Source organism: Hyperolius riggenbachi, chromosome 2, assembly GCF_040937935.1.
Source record: "Hyperolius riggenbachi isolate aHypRig1 chromosome 2, aHypRig1.pri, whole genome shotgun sequence".
Taxonomy (NCBI): domain Eukaryota; kingdom Metazoa; phylum Chordata; class Amphibia; order Anura; family Hyperoliidae; genus Hyperolius; species Hyperolius riggenbachi.
The window spans coordinates 345,721,072-345,736,066 of NC_090647.1; the positions used below are offsets into that span (position 1 = coordinate 345,721,072).

The 14,995-nt window shown below is 46.9% G+C and overlaps 1 protein-coding gene across 1 annotated transcript in view; it reads left to right on the plus strand.

Annotated features, from left to right (window-relative positions):
- Nucleotides 1-14,995, plus strand: part of LOC137544458 (glutathione S-transferase Mu 5-like) — a 117,300-nt gene that overhangs the window by 84,421 nt on the left and 17,884 nt on the right. The window contains exons 6-7 of the mRNA XM_068265539.1: nt 12,867-12,962; nt 13,084-13,194. Of these exons, the coding sequence (XP_068121640.1) occupies nt 12,867-12,962; nt 13,084-13,194 (207 nt within the window). The remainder of the gene's footprint in view (nt 1-12,866; nt 12,963-13,083; nt 13,195-14,995) is intronic.

A 14,995-nucleotide genomic window follows, 5' to 3' on the forward strand; every position in this document is an offset into this window, starting at 1 on the left:
ACACACACACACACACACACACACACACACACACACACACACACACACACACACACACACACACACACACACACACACACACACACACACACACACACACACACTGCATCAGTGTGTGAAAATAGCAGGTCAGGAGCTGAAATACTGGCAGAGATAACCTGACTTGCAGAGTGTGAGCTCTGAGGGGGAAGCATGTGCATGGGGCACTAGGGAAAATTTGGGATACAAGCAGAGAGGAATATGGGAAAGAGAAAGTACCTGGCGGAGTAGTTCACATTCCAGTTCAGTACGCTTCTGTTATCCCGCCAGAGCCCAGGAAGTTAGTGCAGAAGGAAGGTATCAAGTTACATTGCTGATGCAGGGGGGGAGAAGGAATCCTGCACTATACACACACACAGCGTTCTACACTCACATGTGGCTAAAATAAATCATCCAATCATTTAAATATTGAAAGAACGTCCAGAGCAGAAGACACGGCTCTGCAGCGGCACTATGCATAAGCTAAACAGCCAGGGCTATACATAATCTTTACCCTGGCCTGGATGCTCCTCTCCTCTCACTTGACACAGCAGGAAGAGTACAGAGAGGTGATGATCACGCTGGTCTTCTTCTGCGTGTCACCATCTTGCTATCTGTCGGTATAGTGCTTCTGCCAGCGCCCCCCTTCTCCCTCCTGCTGAACTGCGCCCCGTGCAGTTGCACGTACCGCACGCCCCAAAAAACGGCCCTGCCACCAACTCTGTCTGGCAGTTTACATAATGCTTTAGTGTATGAGTAATACCATTAGGCAACAAGACAGTTCTCCCCACTCCCATGTAACGACAATACGAACAGCCTCCACACGTGTATGTACCCAAGACTATGCAATGACGTCGTGGGTTGACTCCATCAAAATTACTATGTACTAAAGTAGCGATTTAGCCCTTCTAAGTGTAAGACATGGTCATTCCATAACGACTTGACCTATTACTGGATCATTCTGAAGCAAATACCAATGTTTCTGTAGAATATGTCTGAGACTGGAATGCTCAGTACAATAATTGGTCAAACGCAACTCAGATTTCTGCTGTGCCATATGACTTCGAGAGTGTTGCCTTAACAAACTAGATCGATCCTTCTTCCTTACTTTATTGAATGCCCATTGGAGAGCACCATCAGGATAGCCTCTCTCACGAAAACGGGTGCGCAGATTATCAGCTTGAATTCGAAATCCAGTTTCAGAGGAACAATTCCTCCTTATCCTCATGTACTGTCCTGTGGGAATGCCCCTAATAGTGTGAAAGGGGTGAAAACTGGTGGCATGTAACAAGGCGTTGGTAGCCATCTCCTTGAGATTTAGGTCAGTATTTAACCGACCTTCATCGTCAATAAAAATTCGTATGTCTAGGAAAGGGATCGACTTATAATCATAAACCATGGTGAAGGACAGGTTACGGGTGTTGTTGTTAAGCCTGACGACAAATTCCGTCAGCTCACTATCAGTGCCCATCCACAGTATCAGGATATCATCGATGTACCTGTGCCATGATAGAATGTGGCACAGGTACATCGCAAGCATCTCATCAGAAAAAATGTACCGTTCCCACTCCCCCAGGTACAGGTTGGTGTAAGACGGGGCACAAGTTGTCCCCATCGCCGCCCCCTGCACCTGGAGGTAGTGGATCCCGTCGAAAACAAAGATATTGTTGTTAAGCAACAGTCTCAGAAGATCTAACAGAAAGTCATTGTGTAATGACTCTGTACAGGCACGCTCGTTCAAGAAAGTAGCTACTGCCTCGATCCCTCCGTCGTGCGGGATGCTAGTATAAAGGGCCTCCACGTCCAGGGACACAAGTAGGGTGCCTGGCGGCATGCATACCCCGTCAATAACACGCAACAATTGCGTAGTGTCCTTAATATAAGACTCTGTACGTGGGACTGGAGGTGCCTGTCGATGTGTATATACTCACTTTTTCTGTAAAAGCTCCTCTACTCGACACAATCGGTCGACCCGGTGGGTCGAGTAAGCGCTTATGCACTTTGGCTAGCGCATAGAAGGTTGGGACAATAGGGTCCACTACCCTCAAAAATGTCCTTACTTGTTCATCAATAATACCATACTTAAAAGCTTTATCCACAAGCACCTCCAGCTCAACCACCACACATGTAAGCCTGGACGGGGAGACCCTCGAGTAGCACCCCGGACGACCTAAGATCGAGGCACATTTTACGGTAGTCAAATGTAGTCATAAGGACTACATTGCCACCTTTATCAGATGGCTTTATGGTCCAGTCAATACGTCCCTGTAACCATCTAAATGCCTCAATCTCTTCTTTAGTCAAATTGGAGGTTGCCAACCAAGAGATGTCAAGCTGCATCACGTCCCGCTCCACAGCCCTCAAAAAAGATTTTAACCCCACATTGTTTAAGGGCGGAAACCTTTTTGATTTATTTCGAAATTGTGTATTAAGGTGAGTATAGGAAGGAATCTGGGGTCTATTATGATATGATCCACCCTGAGGCGCTGTAGACATAGCTGGTATATTCACTTCCTCTACATTCCCCTCATTATAAAGATCTTCCAGATCCTGCAATGCCTCTAGATCCTCATCTGTAAGATCAGAAGGAATTTGATCTTGTTGACTTGGGGGCAGACTACCACGAAAGGACCTGAAAAGCGCCTTACGACAGAACTGCAGATCTACTATAAAATCAAACTTATCCAGGTTTTGTATAGGGCAGAACCCCAAACCCTTGCCCAGTAATGATACTGCTGCAGGGAGTGACTGGCAACCTGTAAGGTTAATCACCTGCAGGCCTTCCGTGGTAAGTCCTACTGGGTTTGTTATCTCTGAGGATTCCCCACGATGATCCCCTAGAGGCCCCTGTGATCTACAAAAACTCCACATACTGAGGTAGAGCAGGATGTACTGCCACCTGCACGATTGCTTGCTCCCCCACATCCTGCTCCTAACTCGCCTTCTATATCTGAATTATCTGTGTCTGACTTTTGTCCATTTTTTTTTTTTTCTTTTTGCTGTTTAGTATTCTTTTTGTTGGGATTGAGAGATCTCAGGGGGTACCGGGGTTTTTTCTGCTGCTGTTTAGCTGAAATATCCCCTGCTGATGGTGGTTGTGAATCTTCACTTGCCCCAGCTGAATCTGACTCCCCACTTGTTGGTATTTGTTTTGGAATCTGTTTAGGTACTTTTCCTCTGGGACGTGATTGTTTAGGTTTACTGTCCCACCAATTTTGCTGTGCCGAGTGCATGTAAACTTGTCTCCACCCGCGACCACACCCACATTCTGGTTCATGACCACACCCATTTTTCGGCGCGCCGCATGACTTAACCCCATTTTGGGGCGTGCCACACACCGCCCAAAATGTTCAGCGCACCGCCCGCTTCTTCCTCCCCCCTCCCTGGGAAATTTTTTGCGGACGCCCATGTCGTTGGCAAGCACTTTTTAAATTACTGGCAGGTATAAAGCCTTGCAGTGTGGACCAGCCCTCAGTGTCCTCCAGTTCCTCCCACATTCCAAATATATAGTGGTAGGTTAATTGCTTTCCTCCAAGTAAAAAAAAAAGTGTGTGTGTGTGTGTGTGTGTGTGTGTGTGTGTGTGCGCGCGTGCGTGCGTGCGTGCGTGTGTGTGTGTGTGTTTTCTGACGGCTGAAAAACAATCTTTTTCAGCATGATCTCTCCTTTTTGAATTAACGACAACTGATGAACTGTCTGACTTTCCATGTGACTGCACCCATCTGTACAGTGTTGCCTCTTTTCATAGAGCAACATGCCCTGCACAGTCCACAGGTGAAATTTCCCGTCCATTTCTTTAGTCAACCAACTATCTGCAGTTGTGATGGCGTTTTTTCCCACATCACTGTGTACCAACATTTTTCTGATAGGTTTTTCCTCTACGGAAGCTCACTCTAGGGAATTGTGTAGTCAGATCCTTAAGATGGTTGTCAGAGTATAGTGTGCCACTGCTCACGTATAACCTGACTAATTCTATTTGAGAGGGGCGAATAATCAAAGACTAAATTGAACCTGCGTTCTCCACCGCGTTTCTTTGCTCTCCTACTCAGGAGACGGTCCCAAGGGACCTCCGGGGCCCTATCTAAGGCCTGTGAAATCAACTGGGGTAAATAACCTCTGTTGAGGAGTCGCTGGCGCAATTCTTCCGCCTGTGATTTGAAGTCAATGTCAGAGCCCTTATTTCTACTCAATCTGAGGAATTGGCCATATGGGATGGCATCCTTGACATGTCCAGGGCGGTAGCTGTCGAAGTGTAGGAAACTATTTGTAGCAGTCTCCTTCCTATGACCCCTGGTAACTACCTGGTCATTTTCACTCACCACCTTCAGGTCAAGGTATTCAACCTCCCTGTCCCTGAAGTGTGATGTGAATTCCATATTCACATGGTTGGAATTAATCCACTCCATAAACCAATTGAATTCAACACCGCTGCCATCCCAGACTACAAGGACGTCATCCATGTACCTTCTCCATAGTCTCAAATTTTTCCAGAAGGGATTGGAAGGGGACCAAATAGTCTCGTCTTCTCAAACTAAGAGAAATAAGTTGGTATATCGCAGCCCCAAACACCTGTCTGAACCACTGTCCATTAAACAAAAAGGCATTTTGAGATAGAACAAACCCCAGTCACACAAAGTCACAAAGTCCGAGAACTCCTCCTCAGTTTAGCCATATCTTCCCAGAATTTGATGTACAGCCTGTAACCCTGCTTCATGTGGGATACGGCTGTATAAACTGACCACGTCTATTGTGGCCAAATGAAAGCTATCTTGCCAACGAAAACTGTCCAGGACATTTAAGATGTCTGTGTCCTGCACCAGGGACTTGACCATTCTAAGGCAAGGCCTCAAGTTATGGTCCAAGTATCTTGAAAGGGCCTCCGTCAGTGAACCCACCCCGGAGACAAACGGCAAATAGTATCACAATGGATAACAGGGCCTCTCTGCACTAGCGTCGTGATGGGGGAGCGGGGGGTGCGACCCGCACCAGGTGGGGTGACCCCAGCCACCCTAGATGGGGTGCGCTGTATGGAGGGGAGAGCCACAGCCGCGGGGAGGGCAGCCCGACCTCTCTCTCCCTCCCTCTCCCAGGGCTGCCCTCTGTGCTCCCCCCTCCAGACTTGACATAGAGCAATGCGCTGGGGAGCCTGTACTAAACGACTCACCTCCCTGCATTCGCATCGCCGCTCAGTCACCGCTGGTCTTCTGTTCTCCGCATACGCTGATACACACACTGCTTCCGGCTACAGGAAGCAGTGTGTGTATCAGCATATGCGGAGAGAAGACCAGCGGCGACTGAGCGGCGATGGGAACGCAGGGAGGTGAGTCGTTTAGTACAGGCTCCCCTGCGCATTGCTGTATGTCAAGTCTGGAGGGGGGAGCACAGAGGGCAGCCCTGGGAGAGGGAGGGAGGGAGAGGTCCCACGGCTCTCCCCTCCATTAGGGGGACAGCTACCTACCTAACCTATACGGGGGAACCTACCTAATCTAACCTATACTGGGGGGCACCTACCTAATCTAACCTATACTGGGGGCAGCTACCTATCTAACCTATAGTGGGGGGCACTTACCTAATCTAACCTATACTGGGGGGCAGCTACCTATTTAACCTATACTGGGGGGCAGCTACCTATCTAACTTATACTGGGGGCACCTACCTAATCTAACCTATACTGGGGGGGGGCAGCTACCTATCTAACGTATACTGGGGGCAGCTACCTATCTAACCTATACTGGGGGGCACCTACCTAATCTAACCTATACTGGGGGCAGCTACCTATCTAACCTATAGTGGGGGGCACTTACCTAATCTAACCTATACTGGGGGGCAGCTACCTATTTAACCTATACTGGGGGGCAGCTACCTATCTAACTTATACTGGGGGCACCTACCTAATCTAACCTATACTGGGGGGGGGCAGCTACCTATCTAACCTATACTGGGGGCAGCTACCTATCTAACCTATAATGGGGGGCACCTACCTAATCTAACCTATACGGGTGGCAGCTACCTATCTAACCTATATGGGGGGCACCTACCTAATCTAACCTATACTGGGCAGCAGCTACCTATCTAGCATACACTGGAGGCACCTACCAATCTAACCTATACTGAGGGCAGCTACCTATGTAATCTATACTGGGGCATCTACCTATCTAACTTGTATTGGGGGCACCTACCTACCTAGCTAGCCTATACTGGTGGCAACTATACTGGCTACCTATATTGGAGGCACCTACCTAACTAACCTACACTGGGGGCACCTACCTATCTAACCTATGCTGGGGGCAACTATTCTGGCTACCTATATTAGCCCACTGCCGTACAGTTACATTACAGATACCCCCACCCATGTGATGTCATGTCCACACCCATTTTTTGCCTCTGCGCTTTTTTTTGGGGGGGGGGGGGGTCGGTGAATTATCCGCACCGGGTGTCAAACACCCTAGCTACGCCACTGCCTCTCTGTAAAAAGTTCCTCCCCCAATCTCTTGTTAAGAAACCCCAACTCAACGCCCCTTCTGAGAAGGGTCCTCAGTCTCCCTTTATCCTTCTCGATTGGGTTAGAATCCAATTGTAACGATCTGCTAGTGTGTGAGAGCACTAGCAGACAGACCAATATCAGACGTTCCCTAAAAGGGAAATGTCTTACAGACAGTGTCAGTAGAAGGCAGTACTAACACTGAGTACAGATCAAGAGAATGGTCAAACAAATCAGGTTGTTAACAGATCAGATTAGTAAGGTACAAAATCAGCAGGCAAAATCAATGCGAGTAATCAGGCAGAGGTCGGCAACAGATCAGATTGGCAAAGGTACAGAACACGCCCCCAAGCCATTTGGCCAATCCGGATCCGGAAGTGTAGCATGCGTGTCAGCTGACACGCTTCCTTAGAGCATAAGAGGAGCAACGCTGACAGCGCATGCGTCCACCCTCATTTACAGTCTGAGTATCATGCGGCCGGATCCCCGCAGGAACGTCGCTGACACCATCCCTGCCAATGCGGCCAGCCATACCAGAAGTCCCAGATGCGCTGCCAGCGGTGGCAGCAGCAACTGACATGGTAAGCGCAGGATTACTGACACCACTCTTCGGTAAGTTAGGGTGTCATCAAGTTGGCGGTATGCCTCTTTCAAGCACATTTCTCCCGGGAGAATGGGAGAATGACAAGATTAACCCCCCCTTGTCGGCAGATTTACATATCAGGTTTTCCCTGGACCTCAGACATTTCAGCGCTCGTTCCTCACCTTCAGTAATATTTTTAGTTTCCCTGGGGAAGATACAGGCCTTAACTCCCCTTATTATTCCCTTCTGGAAAGAATCCAGTGGGCTACTGGGAGTAATGGGTGGATTAAAGTTAGATTTACGGAAGCTTACAAATTTGCCGCCTTTCATCCCCCTCCAAATTTGCCTCTTCAGTTTCCTGTCCCCCACTCTCCAATAAGAGGTCCCTCAAAATTGGCAGGGTATCCTCATCTTTGGTATCAAAGGAGCGCTGACGCTGAAGCTCAGAGATCCTATCTCAACATTAACTTTTGCTGCATCATTTTTGCTCTTAAAGATACTCTCTGTAACAAAATGTTCAGCCCTATTTCTTCTATCCTATAAGTTCCTATACCTGTTCTAATGTGGTCTGTCTTACTGCAGCTTTTCCTAGTTGCACAGTTGCTGTAATATCTCTGTTATGTAATCTAATCTTCTTTCCTTTGTCGGCTGAGGCAGGAGACTGCTGCTCTGCTGTGATAGGATAGAAGCTATACACACCCTCTGCAGGCCCCCTGCGGGCTCTGTATGAGTCACAGACTGAGCTTATCTGAGCCAATCACAACATTGCCTAAAACTGGCAATTACAAGCCAGGATTGCAGCAGGGAGTGGCAGAAACAGCACAGAGGGGCACAGGAGAACATAATGAATAGAATGGTATGCTTTTTATTGTAAGAATTTCAGAGTACAGATTCTTTTTAAAGTATTTGTGCACATTTTATTTTTCTGATAACCTCAGTTAGGTCAATCTTCATTATTTATGCCACTTATGCATAGTTCAGACCTGATCTCCACAATTTTCTATGGATTTGCTGCTATCAAAGTGGAAGTCTTTATGGATTCTGTAATGTGGCAAACAGTGATGCTTGTCTGGAATACTCCTTAAGATTGGACTATTGACATTTGAATCCCTACACAATGTTGGTCCTGGATACATGAAGGACTTGCTGAAACTGCACCATACCTCCCACAACCTCAGATCAGCAGGATCCATACACTTGGTCACTCCCAGAGTGCACCTCCAAACCTTTGGGGCCAAAGCTTTGTCATGCTGCCCCTACCCTTTGGAATGCTCTACCACACCCAGTAAAAAAAGCCCCTTCCCTGGAGGTATTCAAATCCTAGACTGAAAAGCCACCGGTGTAGCTTGGCATTTGCAGGCTTATAGAATTGTTCCTCTGTACCATCATTTACCTTTCAACCAATTACTGGTCTGAGCCCTGCTTATGCGCTTTGAGTACTACTGGAGAAAAGCCCTTTACAAATGTTTGAGAAGAGGTGGGGGTGTCTTGGCACCCTAAACAAGTACAGGAGACAAACGGGAGCCCAACAGTGCAAAATGGTTTGTGAACAAAAACAGCTGTATAATGATTGTTCTACTCACAAAGGCGTTTTGCAGGGGGCAACTGACCACAGGAAGCAGGTTGAACCAATGAACCCGACTCAACTCGGGGCGGCCCTAATGGACCAGGTTGCGGTCGCTATCCTTGGTGAAAGCAGACAGGTGTTCACTGTGGTCGAGACCACTTGTGGTCTGTCTAGACCCCTCCAACAATCACTGTTTGGGGGGGTATGGAAGCACAAATGTGGGAAAGAGGTGCCCTGGTGTATATAGAACTATTAAAAAAAGATAAAACTAAGAAAATGAGGTGGCTTACCTCAGTAATGAGATCTTTGTGTAAAACAAATTTTATTAGCACAGGCAATGTGTTTCACGGGTCTGAGCCCACTTCATCAGGCCAATAACCTTGCCAAGTAGAAAAAACAGTCTGGCATACAGAGGTGCCAAGCATCACTCCGACGAGACGCTGTGTTTGTTGCTCCTGACCCTTATTGCCTGAAGAAGCGGGTTGATGCCCGTGAAACGCGTTGCGAATGTTTTTTGGGAGCTTTTAATAAATTGTATGATTTGAAATCCGACAGCTTTGCCGTCCGTTTATGGTTAGCCGGTCCACCACCGCAACCAAAACATTTTAAAAAATTTTAGCTATTTTTATACTTTTGGCGCCTCTGTAATTCTTAAACGCATCCAGAAGTCCACCCTTGGTGGAAGGGTGATCTACCCTACAAATTCCTCTATCCACAGAGAGCGACGTTTTAATCCTGAGTGGGGACAGGCTTGTTCTCCCCACCTGCCTTGACAGTGGTTGCTTCTGTGGCAACCCTGGTTTGTGAGTATAAGTCTTACTTTATTATACTTTCCATTCCTACCTAAACATACTACACTATATTGGGCTCTCGGTCTTCAATTTTTTCTTTAGTCTGGCATAGGGAGACTAGAAAAAAGCCTGGCATAGGGAGATTCCCTATGCCAGACTTTTTTTTTTTTTTTCTTCTTCTTCTTCTTGGCACGGTTATTGGCCTGATGAATCGGGCTCAGACCCGTGAAACGCGTTGCCTGTGCTAATAAAATTTGTTTACACAAAGATCTCATTACTGAGGTAAGCCACCTCATTTTCTTTTATCTGTTTCTAATTTTATCTACACCAGGGCGCCTCTTTCCCACGTTTGTACTTTACAAACGTTGGTTGTTCTTGTCTCAAAGACCCTGGGAGTCTCTTCTGGCATAGGTTACCAACAGCAGAATGGGGTCACTGGAAAGTCAAATGGATGCCTAATAATAATTTTGGAAAAAAGTAAAGAGTTTCACTCACTGCAAAGGGGACAATTGTGCCCAAGCCTTGGAAGACCCCCGCACTCCCGGGTCCAAGCAGCTGTAGACTAAGTGAAGGCTGGCACTACCATTAGCAATAAGCTCTTCTTTATTTGAATCACATCAATAAACATCCTCAAGGGGTGATACTGGCACTAATAGAACTAATGGTAGTAGGTGGTGTCCAGTTATTTAAAGTGTACCTGAGATTGAGACATGTATATAAAATATACATACATAGTGCTTCCTCCCGCCCCCTTTAGGCTTATCACTCTTCCACCTCCTCATTTGCCCACAACTGGCCCCGGTAAGTAGGGGGTGTAGAGGTTGCGACTGTACCGGGCCTCTGGACCAGAGCGTCCCACTAAAGGCCCTCCTTCATCCATCTTATTAGCTTTTTATTGGTGCTGGTAATGAACACCTCTGTGCATTGCATAGTGGTAATCCTTAAACTGTTTCCTTACTCTAAATACACCTCTCTGACTCTGCAGCTGTCCTTGATAGATTTCTGGAGCTCTATATCAAGTGTTTGGGCCAACATGTAAAATTCACACAGGGGCCCCAAGCTCCTTAGTTACACCACTGGGAACAGGTGAATATATAAAGGATGGCTAAGGTAACCTTCACAATGATCATGGGAGGCGCAAGTGTTAAGTTATGAGGGGGGGGGGGGTCATATGAGAAGAACCTGGAGGGATATGAAGGCTGTCATATTTATTTTCTTTTAAACAATACCAGTTGCCTGGCAGTCTTGATGATCTTTCTGGTCAGTAGTGTCTGAAACACACAGCTAAAACAAGCATGTGGCTAATATGGTCAGACTTCAGTCAGAGCATCTGATCTGCATGCTTGTTCAGGGTCTATGGATAAAAGTATTAGCAGGGCAGCCCGGCAATTTGCATTGTTTAACCCTCCTGGCGGTATAAAAAAATCTGCCAGGAGGGAGCGCAGCAGTTTTTTTTAAAAAAAATTTTCCCTACATCATGTAGCCGCTGCTCAGCGGCATCCCCCCGCCCTCTTCGATCGCTTTCGGCGATCTCCGATCAGGAAATCCCGTTCAAAGAACGGGATTTCCTGGAGGGCTTCCCCCGTCGCCATGGCGACGGGGCGGGATGACGTCACTGACGTCGGGACGTCATTGGGAGTCCCGGGCCACCCCTCGGCGCTGCCTGGCACTGATTGGGCAGGCAGCGCACAGGGTCTGGGGGGGGGGGGGCGTGCGGCGCGACGGATAGCGGCGATCGTGCGCGGGGCGGCGGCGATCAGTGTGCTGGCGCAGCTAGCAAAGTGCTAGTTGCGTCCAGCAAAAAAAATTAAACAAATCGGCCCAGCAGGGCCTGAGCGGCACCCTCCGGCGGCTTACCCCGAACTATGTTCGGGGTTACCGCCAAGGAGGTTAAGGGAAAATCAATGACGGCCTCTATATTCCCCTTCAGGTGTCCATTAAAAGTGTTCACAAAATTGCACAGGTGTGTGTGTGTGTTTTTTTTTTTTTTGTCTTAGAGTGCCTTTGTGCCCCACCTCTGGACTGGACCTCAACAGGGATGCCCTTTAACGGGATTACTTTGCCCTATACGTTCAGGGGCCCCATAAAAGCAGCCGTCTAATTACTTTGTACAGCACTGCGATCTGTAGAAGCGTTGTACTGGGGACAGCCGTGTAACACGGCTGTCCCCCTGGGACACAGGGAAGCGATCCGGTGTGGTAGGCTGAAGCCTTTTACAGCCGATCGCAGTGATTGGCTGGCCAGGGGAGGAAGGGAGGGAGGGACATAAGTCAAATACAAGAAAAAGTAAATGTTATTAAAAATGTAATAAAAAAAACTTTGACAAAACAAAAAGCGATCCGATGGGGTGATCAGACCCCACCAACAGCGCTCTGTTGGTGGGAGAAAAAGGGGGGGCGGAGGAATCACTCATGTGCTGAGTTTGGCCCTGCAGCTTGGCCTTAAAGCTGCAGTGGCCATTTTTGGTAATAAATGTCCTGGTCACTGGAGGGGGGTTAACACCGCAGTGTTCAAGTGGTTAATAAAGATGCGTACATCAAAAAAGGGCGGCGGGGAAAAAAGGGCGCGTGGTGTAAACGATAAGCAGTTTTATCGTTTATAAAAATATTGTGTAGAATTTCGTTTACAAATAGTGTTTTTAAGAATTTATAAATCATTATAATAATGATAATGTGTATGAAATCGGCAATTCTTAAAACGTTAATCTTCCCTGTTTCTAAACTGAAACTTATAATTACGTTTGTTAAAAACCCTCCCTGTACCTATCCCTAACCCCTAGACCCCCTGGTGGTGCCTAAACCTAAGACCCCCCTGGTGGTGCCTAAACCTAAGACCCCCTATGGATAATGTTTTACAAACATTAATAAATAAAAAATTTAAATAAAAAAAGTAAATTTTTTGGGGTGGATGTTTTATTAATGTTTTACAAATAGTGATTTAGTATCTTTATAAACGTTATTCGTCACGGGCTCATTTTGTAAAGTTAAATCATCACAAGCACAGTTATAAAACCTTAAAAATCTCCGGGCGCCGTTTGTAAAACGTTAATAATCTCCGGTGCCTTTTTTTCCCTGTTCGGCGCCAATTAAACAATATTTATAATGGGAGTGAATGGGGCGCCCTTTTTGTCCACTTGTCTCATGCGCCCAAATCTCCTGCTTCCAATAAAGATTGCTTTCCAAATGCTTTTGCAGGCAAACCAGGAACTTTGCTATCTGGGCCAAAAAGCATTATGCATTTTAACAGAAACTTTACTATTCAGATTTGAGAGCTGCTAATTGCACAATTAGATTATTTTGTGGAATCAAATTTTAATTTGAAATTTTGGGGTCATTGCTGATCCTGACTAGTTAAATTAGCCTGTAGCCAATAACATTTATTTTACATACTGTATTTTCACTTTACATACTGTATTTTCACTATTTCAGGAAACCCTAAAAGGTCCATATCTTGAAAAGCTTTCAGGTACATTGGGAAAATTCTCTCGGTTCCTGGGAGACAGGGAGTGGTTCGCTAGTAACAAGGTATATATTGTATAATGCATTAGTCATATACTGAACATGTTAGTTTCTAGTGCATTTGGAGGTTTAACTGTGCTATACGGCCTGTTTGTAACAAGTGTTTTTACTTTTTCTCCTTCCCTAGATCACATTTGTAGACTTTGTGTTGTATGACACCCTAGATGAGCTCAAGATGTTGGAACCAACCTGCCTGCAAAACTTCCCCAACTTGCAGGCCTTCCTGGATCGATTTGAGGTGAGACCTTGCATCAAAAATTGTTGTTCAGTTTGGAGTTCATTGAATCCATATAAACTGCTAGCATTCCATAGACCATGGAGCATTTTTGGCTAGATATTTTCTTTTAAACTAGAACCATAGATAAAGGTTATATATTTAACCTTTGCAAGAATTGTCCACATCATTAACCACTTGCCCACCGCACACTCATAACGTGCGTCGGCAAAGTGGCAGCTGCAGGACCAGCGACGCAGTACTGCGTCGCCAGCTGCAGCCTAATTAATCAGGAAGCAGCCGCTCGTACGAGCGGCTGCTTCCTGTCAAATCACGGCGGGGGGCTCCGTGAATAGCCTGCGGGCCGCCGATGGCGGCTCGCAGGCTAGATGTAAACACAAGCGGAAATAATCCGCTTTGTTTACATTTGTACGGCGCTGCTGCGCAGCAGCGCCGTAAGGCAGATCGGCGATCCCCGGCCAATCAGCGGCCGGGGATCGCCGCCATGTGACAGGAGACAGCCTGTCACTGGCTGCACAGGACGGATAGCGTCCTGTGCAGCCGGATCTCCAGGAGGGGGCCAGGTAGGAGAGGGAGGGGGAGGATTTCGCCGCGGAGGGGGGCTTTGAGGTGCCCCCCCCGCCACCCACAGCAGGCAGGAGAGATCAGACCCCCCCAGCACATCATCCCCATAGGGGGGAAAAAGGGGGGGCAATCTGATCTCCCTGCCTGCACCCTGATCTGTGCTGGGGGCTGCAGAGCCCACCCAGCACAGATCACTCAAACCAGCGCTGGTCCTTAAGGGGGGGTAAAGGGTGGGTCCTCAAGTGGTTAAAATTCCTGGGAGGTGAAGTGAATGACATTAATGGGTGAGAGACGGGACTGGGCCAGAGGTGATAAAGGCTCCAGCCTCTGGGTGAAGTGTAGGAGGGGGTGCAGTGTCTTCAAGCAACATAACTAGAGATTAAGGTGTTAGGAGGGTTGGGGGCCCAGGGGTGCCTCTTAGTCTAGTAGCAATCAATGTGTGATGGCTGGTGTGGGAGGGATGGAGGGGCGCACTTTGGTGTCTCAGTCTTGGGTGCTGGAGGACCTTGTCCTGGCTCTGGTGGGAGATGTTGGCAAGTGAACGGATGGTCCTTCTAGGTAAACTATTAGAGGAGGGGAAAATGGGGTATGAGTCCATAATATGGAGGCACTTAATTAAAAACCTAAAATATGCAAAGATCCAAGCAACTATGACAAAGGTCCAAAAGTGATGACTAGGAGACAGTCAGTGCATCTCCAGAATGGAAGGTCTTGAGTGGTGAACTCTGTATTAACCACTTGCTGTCCCTATGACATTAAAATTCTCTGCACTCTCCTTCCTACAAAATCTTACATAACATTGTTTTTATTTATCACTGACCTGATAACATCACTTCAGAGTTGTAAAATGATGACCGCAAACCCCTCTCCTCCCAGGGAATTCAATGACAAAGTTAATTAGTAAACAAGTCTGAAATGCACATTCCAGGAGCAGAAAGTAGCAGATTGTTACTATCTATCTATATTAATGGTTACATCTAATACATTATCAAAACAAATGAACTGTTTAAATAGGAGGGATAGACCAAAAAAATGTGTGGGTTTAATGTACAATAGAACTGTTTACATTAAAGCTATAATGTATGAAAGTGAATACATTGTGTATTTTCCCCACATTACCCCCCCCCCCCCCCCCTTAAATGCATCGAAAATGAGGAAACTACTAACAAAAATCAGCCACAAAAAGCCTAATTTGTCCTGAAAAAAGATAGATATAGATATGACCCTCTACATCAGTCAG